Source organism: Phyllobates terribilis, unplaced genomic scaffold (assembly GCF_046119375.1).
Source record: "Phyllobates terribilis strain yellow unplaced genomic scaffold, ASM4611937v1 Scaffold_9__5_contigs__length_417890890, whole genome shotgun sequence".
NCBI lineage: Eukaryota > Metazoa > Chordata > Amphibia > Anura > Dendrobatidae > Phyllobates > Phyllobates terribilis.
In genome coordinates this window covers 172,331,361-172,347,743 of record NW_027362769.1, presented here as the reverse complement: position 1 = coordinate 172,347,743, position 16,383 = coordinate 172,331,361, and the positions used below count along the sequence as shown (strand labels likewise).

Below are 16,383 nucleotides of genomic sequence, written 5' to 3'. Positions count from 1 at the left end.
CCATCCAGCCTGACTGTATGCTAAGGTTTATAAAATATCAAAAGACTGACCGTCACTTCCAAACAGAAAACAGGTGTGTACAGGGGCTTACTAAGAGTAGCCATCTCTATATATAACAAAATAAAGTAGCACTCTGCAGCGCTATATCATGCAAACATGAAATAAGTCTAAATAGCATTACTGCTCTAGAAAATAGGAAAAATTGAGAATACTTGGTGCATAAATTGGTCAATTCATGTCTACCTGGCAGCTACGAGAATCGCATTACCGTTGCTAACAGTTACACATGAATTGGCCAATTTATGCACCAAGTATTCTCAATTTTTCCTATTTTCTACATTTGTAGCGGGACGATATGCGGTTTTTATTTGCATCATTTTGGTGGCCAAAGAACAAAGTGATAGATGACGCCATAGTTTCATAGTACGGATGTGGTGATACTGTTATTATACACTTATTATTTATATGCTACAATAAAGCCTTCGGGAGAGCTCGTCGTCCTCGCGATCATGTGATCACCGGGAGGGATCAGGAGCTGCGGGGTCCCATCAGACTTGGATTAGTTCTGCAGCCCAGAGGCCGACTCTGCCTGTAATATATTGCGATCCTATATACAGGGACTTACATGGAAATCACAGGGCCCCATAGCAGAAGTTCTACTTGGAAGGTTAAATTGGCAGCGATGTAGATGGACCCAGGTCGCTTACCTTTCTCTCTGCTGCCATAGTATTTCTGCTCCCACTGGTTGGTGAGAATATTGAAATACCGCTGTTGTTCGAAGAAGCGCAAATATCGCGAGGAGATGGCGGAAGGGAAAACACGCTCAAAATGTCCACAGCGCGAGAGTTCATCTTCAGTCTCCACTAGGACCCGCACGTCCTCTGGAGTCAGCTGCTCCAGGACTGTGGCATAGAGATCCTGCGAGAGACGGGACACATGGGATTAAGGGATTTAATACAGAGAGGATATAAAATATTACAGATAACATGGCTGATAAATGTGGACAATAGCTGCTACCTACCTTATCCGGCACCTTCTGGCTGAGGTAATGTGCCCGCTTCATCTTCTCCTCGTTCACAATTTCTGCAGAACGACCATGGTCCTTCCCCAACACGCTATGAAAAAAAAAAATAAAAATGAATACATATTCTATAGTTCTCATCTATCTGCATCTAGACTTATGTGTACACAGCTCCCATGCAGATCTATGTGTCTCCGTGGTAACAGACTACAAAAACTGTAGTCAGATTCCGCTTTTACTTGTCCGACTTCTGACTGTGGTGGACAGACTAAAGAGGAGGCGATGCCTGCAGGATCAGACTACACCGGTCATGTTTGTAGTCTGTAACCATGGAGACGCACAGGTCTGCACAGGAGCTGTAAACACAAACATCAGATTTTTAAAATCAAATGTTAATTTGCAAAGTGACTTCATTTTATTTTAGATGCATTGGAACAAATAATAATAAGAAGGGCAACTATAAAACTTAACTCTCTAATGTCCTCGTCTCACTGCTCTCCGATCACCTGCCGCCGCCACATTACGGGGAGCGGAATAGGTCAGATAATTTGCTTTTCATACACTTTATTGCCTTCGTGTCCAGGGATATCACAGGTTTATATTATGCCTTTTCTCTCTGGCGTTGGTCGGCCGCCCCCCCTTGCACTCACCTGGAGCTCAAGTTTGTGCTGCTGGAGTTTGCGCTCTCTTTAGTGGGGAGTAGAAAGCCGGCGAGGTTCAGGAGGTCCCGGATCATCTGACCTTTGATCTTCACATCCAGCGGAGAATTAGAATGAAGACTGTGGGGGGGAAAAAAAAAATAAAGTGACCAAGAGTTGGCGAGGGACAGGAATCGGGTGGGCGAGAAGACTTCCCCCAGGTGCCATTCTTGGGCGGCCGTGGTAATCTATCTACTTGATAAAAAGATTCTAGGAACCTACAAAAACAGGGAACGTGGCCTAATATTAAAATCATTTATTTTATTTGAAGAAAATTGATAAAACAAGGAAAGGGGAATATACACAAACATGATAACTAGATGGAGGAACAATATGGTACAAAACCCACATAAATCAATAGAATTTAGGCACTTTACTATCTATGCCTCTGTACACCATGCTGCCTCTATATACTGCATTAATGCACTTTATACTCTGTGCCACATATATCATAATTTATGTACTGATTGCATAACAATAATTTATGTAATATATTAGATATGCTACTGATATTGGGGTTAGATAATGTGGTATTAATTTAAATCTTGTTCGGTGTATACTATTTATTCCAATATATTTGAGACCCTTCTGTTGATTTATGTTGGTATTGTACCATATTGCGCTATATTGTTCCTCCATATAGTTACGTTTGTGTGTATATTCCGCTTTCGTTGTTTTAATCAATTTTCTTAGAATAAAATAAATGATTTGAATATTAGGCCGCATTCCCTGTTTTTGTAGGTTCTTATATTAAAATGTTGGGTACGTATCCGCTAAGATATTTATATCTATATTTGTGTATTAATAGTAGTGTTGAGCATTCAGATACTGAAATATCGGGTATCGACCGATATTTGCGGTATCGGAGTTCCGATACTTTTACAATATCGTATACCGGAATCGGAAGTTCCCATAATGCCTGCGCTCTACAGTGTCTCTGAAGGATGACAAGCTGGACGGCAGCGCTCAGCTTACTGTACTTGTCATTTAGTGTAAAGGATTTATTAAAAAAAATAAGTGTTTTCATGCACCGTCTCTTTAAAAAAGCCGGCCGGCAATTCAGCAGCAGCATACACCGGTACCCGACAATTTAGAATACAAAGAATAGAGAATCATACATAGATTAGATAGATAGAAACATGTCAGTCACATATATATGAAGTACAGTGACAGTGTTGGTTACTGTACTTGTCATTTAGTGTTAAAATAAAAGATTTATTAAAAAAAAAAAATTGTCGTGGGGTTCCCCCTAATTTTAGTCTCTAGCGGAGGTTAAGCAGACGGCTGGGGCAGATGTTTGAAGCCTGGGAAGGGGGTAATACCCACGGAGCTTCCCAGGCTACTAATATCAGCCCCCAGCTGAATACATAGCCTTTACTAGCTATTAAAATGGGGGACCCCCCAAAAACAATGACGTGGGGTCCCCCCTATTTTAATAGCTAGCAAAGGCTAGGCAGACAGCTGGGGGCTGATATTAATAGCCCAGGAAGGGTGCCATGAATATTGGCCCCCTCTCAGGCTAGAACCACCAGCCATCAGCCGCCCCAGAAATGGCGCATCCATAGGATGCGCCAATTCTGGCACTTAGCCTCGCTCTTCCCACTGCCCTGTAGCGGTGGCAGTGGGGTAATAGGGCTGGGGTTGATGTCAGCTTATAATGCCAGCTGACATCAAGCCCAGGTTAGTAATGGAGAGGCGTCTATAAGACACCCCCATTACTAACCCCATAGTCAAAGTTACAAAAAAACACAACACCCAGAATAAAGTCCTTTAATTGAAATAAACACACAATTCTTTATTGTTCTAAATTAAACCATACTTACCGTCACACCCATTCCAGCTGAAGCCAACGATCTCCTGCAATAAAAGTAAAATAATAAAGCAACATCATCCTTACCTTTCCATGGTTCCCAGGACAGCTCCAGCTCTGCTACATTCACATGACAGGCTGGACCGCAACAGAACGCTGCCATCCAGCCTGTTATCCCGCAGACACTGAGAAGCGCAGGCATGCTTTGCACTCCTCAGTGTCTCGCTGCGACGGCATCCAGATGAGCAGACAATGAACTCAGCTCACCTCATGCACGTCACTGACAGCGTGGGAGAATTCTCCTGAGCTCAGCGCTTCAGCAGGAGAATTCTCCCACGCTGGGATGACATTGAGATGACAGGCTGGATCGCAGCTGAGCGCTGCCATCCAGCGTTTCATCCTTCAGAGACACCGCAGAGCGCAAGCATGCCTGCGCTTCAGTGTCTGCGGCATGGCAGCTTTCAGCTGCGATCCAGCCTGTCATGTGAATGTAGCAGAGCTGGAGAAGTGCTGCGAACCATGGAAAGGTAAGGATGATGTTGGTTTATTATTTTACTTTTATTGCAGAAGACATTGGCTTCAGCTGGAATGGGCGTGATGGTAAGTATGGTTTAATTTAGAACATTAAAAAATTGTGTGTTTATTTAAATTAAAGGACTTTTTTCTGGGTGTTGTGTTTTTTTTAAATACTTTACTAGAAATTCATGGTGGTCATGTATAATATTGGCGTGACCCCATGAATTTCGGGCTTAGGGCCAGCTGATAATGCCAAGCTGGCCCTAACCCCTTTATTACCCAGTGAGCCACCGCACCAGGGCCCTGGATGAGTTGGGTACAGCGCCAGAAGACGGCGCTTCTATGAACGCGCCATTTTCCGGGGTGGCTGCGGACTGCAATTTGCAGCGGGGGGAGGGGGGGGGGGCAGAAAGCTTGGGCCTCCCTGCGCTGCGGATTCCAGCCCCCAGCTGCCTGGTTGTACCTGGCTGGACACAAAAATAGGGCGAAGCCCCACGGCAATTTTTTTTTTAAATTTCATGAAATTCATGAAATAATTAAAAAAAAAGGGCTTCCCTATATTGTTGTGTCCAACCAGGTACAAATGGGCAGCTGGTGGTTGGGGGCAAGCTGGATTCATACTGGACGATTTCCTAGCAGCGCTCGTTTCCCGATAATTGGGCAGTGTAAACGAGCTGCGGGTCACGAGCTGCTGCTCGTTCGTCAGGGGAGATGATACTTTGGCTGAGTTTTTATCAGCGCACCGTCCTGTGTAACTTGTATGTACTGCCGAGAACAATGCCGCCTCTACACACAGCGATTTTATTACTGATCTATTACCGATCGTTTTGTGCAAGTAGGAAATGTAAATAGACCATTAAATGGCCGCGATAAGCGAACAAGTAGCCAATCTGCAGTCGTTTAACGCTGTATACCCGCCCCAGGTTTACGGTCCCTTTTTAAGGTGAGGCTGGATATTCTTTAATCGGTGGCGCTGGAGGTTGCATAATGTCGTCTTGCTTGGACGGCCGTCCTGTTAGTACATGGAAATATTTATACTGCTGAGGTCATGAAAATATCTCTCAGCCTTCAGGACGCAGAGACTCGCAGATGTCCTCTATAGACTCGGGAACTCGCCAGCAATGTCAGTAATGCTGTATAGGATTAGTAGTTAAAGGGACAGGCGTCATCTGTGTTTCTAACCTGTGTGCACAGTAGCTCTTACACGCAGTCTTTCCCTTTTATACCCGCAGTGATGTTTTCTGCATTGCGTGTAAGTGGCGGCTTGTTGTAAGACTGTTTTGGTTACGTCCACAGTAGACAGAATAAACTCTGTTGCAGATCCGCCGCAAAACCCCATTGTATTTAATGCAGATTTTGTTGTCAATTTGACAAGATGAAAATCCCACAACATATCCACTAAGTCTCAGAGGATGTCTTACAATCGTTTTACTATTGATTAGTGTTGAGCGATACTTTCCGATATCAGATTGGACCGATACCCAAAAAATATCGGATATCGCCGATTCAGATACCGGAAACCAATTTGGGACAGAAATATCGGAATGAAAATAAACCCTTTCTTTCCTTGTAGGTTAATTCTACATGAAGGAAAACAACTAACAATAATGTAGAATGTATTGGGAGAGGTGGTTGCCCAAATCGATGGGAACAGTGCTCACAGTGAAACATGAAAAGCCGGCAATTCAGCAGCGGCATACACCGGTACCCGACAAGTTAGAACAGAAAGGATAGATAGAAACATGTCAGTCACATATATAAGAAGTACAGTGATAGTGTTGCTTACTGTACTTGTCATTTAGTGTTAAAAAAAAAAAAATAATTGGCGTTGGGTTCCGCGTAATTTTAGTCTCTAGCGGAGGTTAAGCAGACGGCTGGGGCAGATGTTTGAAGCCTGGGAAGGGGGTAATACCCCAGCTGGATTCAACGGATACCGGAAGCCTGTGCTAGCATTTCTTCTGCAGTGTTGCTATCAGTGTGTCCAGAGTGGGAGAAGAGGGCGGCATTGACAATCCAACACAATGGGCAGCACTTTGAACACATTTTATAAGTGGTCATAAACTTGTAAAAAACTCATGAAAGAATAAAGTTACGTTAGAACCAAGCACACCATAGTTTTTCTTATGAAATTCTCAATAAGTTTGATGTGTCACATGACCCTCTTCCCATTGAAAAAAATAAAGTTGGATCCAAAATGGCCGACTACAAAATGGCCACCGTGGTCACCACCCATCTGGAAAAGTTTCCCCCCTCCCATATACTAATGTGCCACAAACAGGAAGTTGATATCACCAACTATTCCCTATTCTGCATCAAACTAGACCTTTTTTTTTTTTTTTTTTTAAATGGCCATTTAAAGCCTTCCCGATGTGACATACATGTACATCACATGCCCGGCGCGGCTATGTGGAGCTGTGCTATACAGCCGGCATCTGCATGTCACAGGGAAGTATGCTCACATCTGTTTAGCGGACGTTTTTACTCATTTATATCACTGCTGCAATTCCTGGCGCAACCATGAGTCTCACGAGATTGGCACACATGGCATGAGACAAGAGGTCGGGCTGGGACTTGGCAATAATACAGATGATAAAATACAGCCTCTATATGGTCATGCAGAATGCTCCAAGCTTCCTTACTAGCGGGTGTAAATACCGGGCGAGTACGTCACCTTGGAGAGATGTTCACCTCCAGGACCCACGGCTTCAGGTTCTCGTCCAACATGATATCAAACCCAAACAGTTCGTGGCAGCAGTACTGGTGCTGGACGTACATCTTCACTAGGCTGTTCACATAAGGCTCGGAGCTTAAAAAAAAAAAAAGTTAAGAGTTCATTTACACTTTCTTGCCGCCATATATGTAGACAAACATTCATTATGACCATCGGTCATCGCCAGAACAAGACAAGATTGTACTCGTTTAAGAAACTTCTGCAAATATTCTGAAGAAAAATACAAAAAAAGTGCCGCAGAACCACCGGCTTAGGGTGGAGACATGGTGGGGCTTTTTTAGGTAAAAAAAAAAAAAAACAACTAAATAAATACACAAGTTGCCACCCAGTTTTATATGCAGTTTATGAGCCAGAGGCAATAGTAGATTAATGGTGCTGTCCACGACTTGAACAAGCCCTTCCTAAATGCAAGGGTACCCCAACGACAGTAATAAAATGTTACAGTCACATACTACATAGGTGCAGTACCAGTGATGTCGGCACCAGGTCTGCGGCCACTCACGTGACATTATTGTGCCAGGTGAGCGCTGCAGCCCATTAAAGACCACCGATAGGCTGCAGTGTTCACATTTCCACCAGGTGATCACAAACTCAACAGTTCATGTCAATTTCCACTGAGGCCATATTTTGCAGCGTGTGCATGGTGCTGTAAAATGCAGAAGATTTTCTCTGAGCAATGACTGAGGAAAATCCACTGTTTTCACAAGTGATCAATTGCTGGGACCCACCACAACTCCCAAGAACGGGGTTAAGCAGTGCCCTTTTTGAATAGCGCAATGGACGCACATGAGCGCCACGGCTCCGTTCAGTATCTCCGGCAGTCCCATAGCAAGTGACCATCTCTCCATACAAATGGGGCACCTCGTTCTAGGGACTTGTGAGACCCAACCAATCCTGTAAGAAAACGGCAGAACTCCTTCATGCATTAAACAAATTGTCAGGATCTGAATGTAAATCATCAACTACTGTGGCCATTAAAAGACAGCAAGCAGAGATGGAGCGTAAAGATCAAACTATAGATAAAAAAAAAAAAAAAAAAGGAAAACCATTAAATAGGTCATTATTACGACTTACGCGATAATTGTCTTTATCACCATCTCTTTGATCTTCTCCCAGATTTTTTCGCTGTTGAAGCCTTTCTGGTTGAGGTAACTCCACAACGCTTTAAGAGCCCTGCAGGGAGAGTCCGGATAGATTATTAATCACATCACCCCCCGTCTCTGTAGGTTTAGAGAAAAGTCTGATGGCAAGAAAAGAAGAACATGAGCCGAGCTCCCTCTCACCACCTGTCCACATATCTAGGACAGAGACCACCAAGTTAGGGAGACATGCTCCCTGGGAAAAACGTATGCAAATTAGCTCTTGCGGGTTTTCTGGGGCCACCTATTGGAAGTGGCTACACCTTTTAGGTCAATATCAGACCCTTTAAAAAAGGAGCCTTGCAACATGTCTGAGGATATTGGCCCCCGCAATGCCCGCCACCTCCACGTACCATTTATGGCCCTGACAGGCGGACTCATCGGCGTTCGCTTTGTAATCCACATTCTTTTTATTCACAGAGTAGTTTGTCAAGTGCATGAATTTATTGCTAAGGCTTTTCATGGACGACGAATACCTGAAATAAAAAAATACAAAAATGCATTAAATTTTGAACAAAGGGAAGTTGCTCATGAACGAAAAAAAAAAAAAAAAAATGTCACAGAGGAAAATAGCAAAACCCTATTAAACCCCATAAGGACGCAACGAGTTTTCATTTTTTCACCAACATGAGTGGTATGAGGCTTGCTTTTTGCAGGAGGACTTGTAGTCTTGAACAACAACATTCATATTACTACATAGGAGTAAAGGAAAGTGACAAAAAAAATAATAAAAATTAACCTTTACCCCCCCAGGGTGGTTTTCACATTATTGACCAGGCCAATTTTTACAAATCTGACCACTGTCACTTTATGAGATAATACCTCTGGAACGCTTCAACGGATCCCCCTGATTCGGAGATTGTTTTTTCGTGACATATTGTACTTCATGATAGTGGAAAAATGTCTTCGATATCACTTGCGTTTTATTTGTGGAAAAAAAACAAAACGGAAATTTGGCGAAAAATTAGCAATTTTCAAAATTTGAATTTTTATGCCCTTAAATCAGATATATTCACACAAAATAGTTAATAAAGAACATTTCCCACATGTCTACTTTACATCAGCACAATTTTGGAACCAATTTTTTTTTTTTTTTATTAGGGAGCTATAAGGGTTAAAAGTTGACCAGCGATTTCGCATTTTTACAACAAAATTTACAAAATTTTTTTTTTTTTTTTTTTTTAGGGACCACATCACATTTGACGTGCCTTTGAGGGGCTTTTATGACAGAAAATACCCAAAAGTGACAATTCTAATATCTGAACCCCCCTCAAGGTGCTCAAAACCACATATTTTTAACCCTTCAGGTGCTTCACAGGAATTTTTGGAATGGGGGAAGAAAAAAATGAACATTTAAACTTTTTTTCAAAAAAATGTTACTTTAGTCCCAATTTTTTTTTTTATTTTTGCAGGGGTAACAGGAAAAAATGGACCCCAAAATTTGTTCTGCCATTTCCTCCGAGCACGTACACACCCCATACGTGTGGAAAAACCACTGTTTGGGCGCACGGCAGGGTTCGGAAGGGAAGGAGCGCCATTTGACTTTTTGAATGTAAAATTTCCTTGAATAATTAGTGGACGCCATGTTGCGTTTGGAGAGCCCCTGATGTGCCTAAACAGTGGAAACCCCCCCCACAAGTGACACCATTTTGGAAACTAGACCCCTCAGGGAACTTATCTAGATGTCTGGTGAGCACCTTGAACCCCCAGGTGCTTCACAGAAGTTTATAACATGGAGCCGTGAAAATAAAATTTTCACATTTTTGCCACAAAAATGATCTTTTAGCCCCAAATATTTATTTTCACAAGGGTAAGACGAGAAAATGGAACCTAAAAATTGTTGTGCAATTTCTCCTGTGTATACCAATACCCCATATGTGGGGAAAATACACTGTTTGGGTGCACGTCAGGGTTCAGAAGAAAAGGATAACGGTGTGACTTTTTGAACGCAAAATTGGCTGGAATCAAGAGCGGATGCCATGTAGCATTTCGGGAGCCCCTGATGTGCCTAAATAGTGGAAACCCCCTACAATTGACTCCATTTTGTAAACTAGACCCCTCGAGGATTTTATCAAGGGGTATGGTGTACATTTTCAACCCAGAGATACGACAGAATTTGATAACATTAGGTCATCATATTGAATAAGTTGTCATTAGTCTTGAGCGCAAGTGCTCGCTACTTGAGTTTGCATCGGGTACGCACCATGTATCGTGAGTGCTCAAGTGACATGTTAGAGTCCCCGCCCCGCATGTTTCACGGTTGTTAAACGCCCCAAAAAAACCATGTGGGGATCACTCGGGCATGGCAGGCGATCTCAGTAACTTTTTTGGCCGCGAAGTATATGGGGCAGAGACTCGATCATGTCACTCGAACACCCGCGATACTCAGTGCATATACGAGCACCCAATGCAAACTCAAGTAGCGAGCACTTGCGCTTAACACTGGTCGTCATATCGTCATCATTTTTTTTTTTTTTTTCTTTACTTTTGAAAAAATCCAAGCCCCAACCCTAGCATTTATTTTTTACGCCGTTCCTCGTGCAGTATAAGTGATTAGACGACTTTATTCTTCAGGTCGGTGCGATTACAACGATACCAGATTTATATTGAGTTTTTATTATGATTGACAGCTGTCACACACAAAAAGATGCTTTTTTTTTTTTTTCTTGCAAAGACTAGTTTTTGCATCACCATATTTTGCGAGCTATAACTTTTCCATATTTTGGCCGACAGTCATATGATGGCTTGTTTTTTTGCGGGACAAGTTGACGTTTTTATTGGTACCATTTTCGGGCACATGATATTTCTTGATCGCTTTCTATTACGATTTTTGGGAGGCAGAATGAACAAAAACCAACAATTCCAGAATTGTTTTTTTTATTCTGTTCCGCGTATGGTAAAATTGATAAGGTAGCTTTATTCTTCGGGTCAGTACGTTTACAGCGGTACCACATTTATATCGTTTTTTTTATGTTTTGGCGCTTTTACACAAACTATTTTCTAGAAAAAAATAAATAAATTTTGCGTCATTTTTTATTTATTTATTTTTTACTGTGTTCACTAAAGGGGTTAACTAGTGGGACAGTTTTATAGGGCCAGGTCGTTCCGGACACGGCGATATGTGTGTAGTTTTATGTTGTTTTTTTTTCATAAATAAAAATATATTGTACCCATAATATTTATTTTTTGGGGATTATTTTTTTCCCCCCACTTTACTACACTTTCTTTCTTTTTTTTTTTTACTGTTACACATTCTCCCACTATGAGACTTTCACTTTTTGCAGCCTGATGGGCTGTATAGCATAGAGAGCAGCAGCTCCCTATGCCATGCAGCCCATCAGCGCTTAACAGTTACTTTGGTCATGCACTTCGCATGACCAAAGTAACTTCCTACCTCCTGGTGATCCGAATGTGGTCATGACGACATCAGGTAGTCATGACAACATCCGGGATCCAGCGCAGACATCGCTGGACGCTGGAGAGGACGTGAATACCAGTGCTTACCTCCCCCCGCAATGCTGCGATAGTTTCTGCAGCATTTTTCCAAGACCCATAACACAGACTCCCAATAACAGGAGAATTAACACAATAAGCATGGGGGCTTTCAGCTGTCATAGTGGGACCAGTGGGTGACCGAACAGTCGCCTGGGCCAGATCACTGCGCGTTGATGCAGTTGTCAGTGATTGGCAGCAGTGCTGATCACTGCTATTAAAGGCAGAGGTCAGCAATGTAATACAGCCGCCATATACACTGTGTGAAACGGGCTCAGCTACTAACAAGATCCATGACGTATATATCTGTCGTGCAGCATTAAGGGGTTAAGAGACTTGATGGTCGCTGGGGGTCCAATATCTTGTTGTTCAGTCTCAGGTCTTTAGCGATCGGCGGTGGTCCGAGCTAGGACAAATGAAGTTTTACATTTTAACCACTCGAGTTCTCCCCATTAACAGTAGTAACATACTGACAAACCTTATACCACCATTATAGCAATTAACGTAATTTAGATGGAGAGATCCAAAGAAACAGACAATCAATAATCCAGGAACTCAGACTTTGCACAACTCTAAGGAGTATTTATTTGAAGAGTATCTGCGGTTTCAGAAAACTTTTCTTTTGACATGTCAGAGGTTTTGGTGGGTGGGTCTGGGCTCTGTAACGACGGCCATATTGGTTTTGGTTACATAAGATGGGTCAGAACAGTGAGCGCTTACAATGTAGACAAGAAGAACAAGTCCAGACGCATTGAGGCATGGCGAGAAACAGACTATAAACTAATCAGCTGCCAGGCACTAAATCGAAAGCGGAAAAGCGCTCAGCAAAATGCTGCCGGACTAATAAGACTAGAGCCGCACTCGGCAGAGTTCCTCTGCCCCTTTGTTTTAGCACCAGGGAGGGTCTCAACATCCAGACTTACTGATCCGCCATCTCTTAGAAATGTCAAAAGTTTCCTTAAGTGCACTTACACTAAGTGATTGTGTAATATACCAGATGCGGTAAGTCCCAACGAGTAAAAGTACAACAGGCCTGCGGCTGTCGGGGATGACGGAAGTTGTAGTTTTGCAAACATCTGGTGAGCCACAAGACGGTGAATGTTGCTCTAAAAAGTCTACGAGATATCTACATGAAATAACATCCTCACAATACAGAACTTACTTGCAGCTGGCGAATCGCACCAGACCATCGTTAAACACGTAGACACGGAGGGGGTCGTATGAGGGGACGTAAACGTAGATACGCAAGTCAAACTTGCTGCCACTGATGAGGTAGGGTTTGTGCAGGTACCTAAGGGGAAAAGAACATCCACATATAAACATATATAACCGGGCCGTGTACAGCTGATACAGGTCCTGTTCAGTCAGGCTCCGCTCGAACCATTTTTCAAAGACATCTCACTTTCTGAGAACGCCGAGTGTCGAGGAATATGGAGGCGACTGCACCACTTTCTCAGAGTTGGGAACAAGGCATAAATAAAAGGCTTGTTCTTATCTTTTGTGAAGATTTAGAAGTCGGGCTGAGCCGCTGGTGTAGTACTCCATGCACTTTCCAATGCTGCCGGCAGTGGTCTCTCTGCAGCACAAGAGGAGCTCGGGGACATGGAAGCTCGACGGGATCAGGACCTAACAGCAGTGGCGAAACTTGTGGGCTCCAATGCAAAAGGACCAACGGGGCCCCCCCAATTATTGCAAGGATTTAATAGTAATGATTTTTTTCATACAGGTCAAAAGAGACCTTTTGGGCCACCTGGGCTCCAGGTGCTACTGCAGCCCCTGCACTTATTTTAGCTAAGCCCTGGCTAACAGCACGTGATCCTCTGCACTTGCAAACTCTATAGCAAACAGTTTTGCAAAACGCAGATCTCGTGCTAGACTGCAATCTAATAGACAAATCGTAATCCATTCAAATAAAAAATCCCCTCATTCTTGAAAATGATGAAAACCCTCTTCAGGTGCACGCACGGCGATTACCTCTGCACCAGTAGCGGCCTTTTCTTCGGCAGCTGGCTCCATTTATGTATAACCTGGATCCCCATCCCTCTGGCTGATGCAGGCTAAAATAAAAACGCAAATAGTTATTAAAAAAATACAGAAATTAGATTAAAAAATAAAAATTGATCTGATCACTATTGATATTTGCTCCATTCATGTCCAGCTCCGGGCCTTGTGCACATGGCAGAGCATTCTCCTGAGCCGATGTATGGAGCGCTATACCATCTGATGAAACCAGCCATGGAAAATTGTATTGAATGTACAAAGATATAGTCGGGCCCATAAAGGGTTAATAAGACCCCAATAAGACCCCATAGCACAAGTTTTCCTAAGCTGTAATCCATCAGTGTGCATGAAGACGAACGCTGCACTCACAGAGTCGACCCATCAGTACATTATACTCCTCTCGTACCGGCTTGACGATCCATTTCTGCCGTGTCCCCCCGTCTTCCCAGGCTTTTCTCAGGAGCTTGATGTCTTGTGGAAGCACAAAGGACTGGGGGAAGAAGTTGAATTCTTTCCTTCCAAAGCGAGCCTGCATTTTAGACAGGTTTCTCCACAAACGATCTTTCCTTCCGATCTGAAAGGAGCCTGGAAAATGATTCAGCTGATCGGACACAAAAAAAAAAAAAAAAGAAGAGGTGAGAAACGGACAGGGGCAAAATAAAGGTGGGAGTGTTTCCAGGACCGTAGTGTTGTCGGTCTAATGAACGGGCCATCAATATCACACTATGGGGGTCTGACACTTGGCACCACCCACTGATCAAATGCTCGAAGGGCTGTAACTTCACCATTGAAGTAAATGAGACAACGCTGCAATTATTATCGGCCCGGCCAAGCGGGAAGCATTATAGCAGCTGCAGCGCCCACCGCGGGCTCTTCATACAAGCGGATCGGAGGTGGTGAGATGACACCAAACGATCAAAGGATAGGTCATCAATATTAGGACCCTGAAAAACCTTAGTAACTCCTTACTAAGGGAAATGTACCTTCTGGTAGTCTCGGATAGCTTTAAAGCCTGTGGACTTCATGTGATGACCCCAGCAACCCAACCAGTCGTGACTCTCTGCAAGAAACATTCATCTGTTACCAGGTATAATGGTCAATTTATTTAGTTTTTTAATTCTTGCCTCTATTTCTTTTTTTACCAGCCATAAATTTTCATAAAGTATCTCAATTCACACACATTACATTATTTGTTAGATTAATAAAGTATCACAATTCATTCTCCGGTATAATACATTATAACAGCACTTCATGTACACCGACAGCAGGGCTATTATATAGGTCTCCACATCTGATCTAATCATCGGGAAACCCGGAGATCTGGTGGAGAAAGGTCCCTACTGACCACGGCGATCAATAACAGTTTCCGCAGGTTAGAACTGGAGCCAAGCACCCGCTCCAGGGCCCCGGGGGACACCGTGGAGGGCTTATTCTGCAGCCCTTTAACAGCAGGATGCTGAGGATTAGGACCCTTAGACACCATCATGCTCGAGTTGGTGAACCCGTGGCCAGTCTGTGCAATGTAGTTCATACTCGGACCGATTTTCACAAACGTCTCCTTGAGTCCTTACGATTACAAGTGGCTCTTTGAAGGCAACCATAACGCTGATGTGGCCCTCTGTGAAAGTGAATTGGGCACCCCTGCCTTAGAAGGTGCCGGAAAAAGGAGTCTTAGTGGATGTTAAAGGATAAAACAGTGACAACAGATCAGTCACAAGGTTTCTCATCTTAAGACATTTTTTATATATACAGAGAGAATTCTTAAATAGATAAGGACACTGAATCCTCCTCATTAACCCGAGTGAGTCTGGAAGACCTGGCAAGTGTGTGAACTACATAGTATGTGCACTGAACTAAGATTGAAAAGGTGTAATACTTCATATCCCCTTAGGTGGCACTAAGCCACCATTTTTGTAAACCCTTCATCCCTGCCTGCAGCTTGTGCTTTTTCCCCCTCCCGGGGTCCAGTACCGAGTGCCCGCTTGATGTCACATCAACAGCGCCGCTGCCAATAACTGATTATCAGCTCTGCCCGATTAGATGGCACCGGCCGCTGACCTCAATCATTGGGTGCAGCGCTGTAGACATGAAGTCGGTGCTACAGGCAGCATCAAACCCCGGTCGCAGTGGTGGAGACTCGGCACTAAATCCAGTGAGGGTGCATAAAGCAGAGCTTGTTTTTTATTAAACTACCTGCAGCTGGGGACATGGGCTTTTTTTGGTCTTAACATAATTAGTATTTTTTATTCTACTTGCGGTCACAACACCAGGCAGGGTACTCACTTTTGGTGATCCTGAAGTGGGACCTTGCGACAGTCTGTTTGACTACATTTGGCGTCACTGTGCTCATTTTCCACTTCATCAGTTTTCTTTGAGCCCAAGGCAAAAGTTCCACTAGAAACACAGCAAAATACAGAAGTCTGGATCAAGTCACTCAGGAATCTACTTACATGGGATCTCTTGCTCCAATGTGCCTACGTCTGTGCTTACCCCACAAGGAAACACATTGCAGGCCATATAGATACAGGATGAGACCGTGCAGGGCTCGTTTGTGGTCTATAACCATGGAGAAATGTAGGAAGGGGATTGTACACAAACTTTGTGGAGCTATTTTTTTTGTTTTTCCAGCTAGGTTTAATTTTAAGTCGGTGAATATCATTAGGCAGGGACAAAAACGACAGCTAGTCTCAAGACAACTACATGCGGCTACATACATTGGTGCAACTTGGCTACGACTCGGTCATGCATCCAATATAGAGCTGCAGTTTATCTGTAGATAAAAAAACAAAACAAACAGCCCCACCACAGACGTGGTGCATGCAAGTCACAGTGCAAAGTCCATGAAAATAAAATCAAGTGCATCTGGTGACCAGGGACCGAGCAGGTTTGGATTTTGTGCTACAATTGCAACAGTCAAAAGTTGCACCACAACCCCACAGACATGCAAAGCGCCAGGGATGCAGCCATATAGCCCT

At 43.4% G+C, this 16,383-nt stretch overlaps 1 protein-coding gene across 2 annotated transcripts in view; it reads right to left on the bottom strand.

Annotated features, from left to right (window-relative positions):
- Positions 1–16,383, bottom strand: part of TTLL4 (tubulin tyrosine ligase like 4) — a 37,809-nt gene that overhangs the window by 9,612 nt on the left and 11,814 nt on the right. For both annotated transcript variants that reach the window (XM_073647364.1, XM_073647365.1), the window contains exons 6-16: positions 15,692–15,802; positions 14,392–14,468; positions 13,815–14,009; positions 13,382–13,464; positions 12,570–12,698; positions 8,269–8,391; positions 7,851–7,949; positions 6,717–6,851; positions 1,672–1,800; positions 1,022–1,115; positions 708–918 (exon numbers count right to left, since the gene is read on the bottom strand). In XM_073647364.1, coding sequence (XP_073503465.1) covers positions 708–918; positions 1,022–1,115; positions 1,672–1,800; positions 6,717–6,851; positions 7,851–7,949; positions 8,269–8,391; positions 12,570–12,698; positions 13,382–13,464; positions 13,815–14,009; positions 14,392–14,468; positions 15,692–15,802 — 1,386 coding nt within the window. The remainder of the gene's footprint in view (positions 1–707; positions 919–1,021; positions 1,116–1,671; positions 1,801–6,716; positions 6,852–7,850; positions 7,950–8,268; positions 8,392–12,569; positions 12,699–13,381; positions 13,465–13,814; positions 14,010–14,391; positions 14,469–15,691; positions 15,803–16,383) is intronic.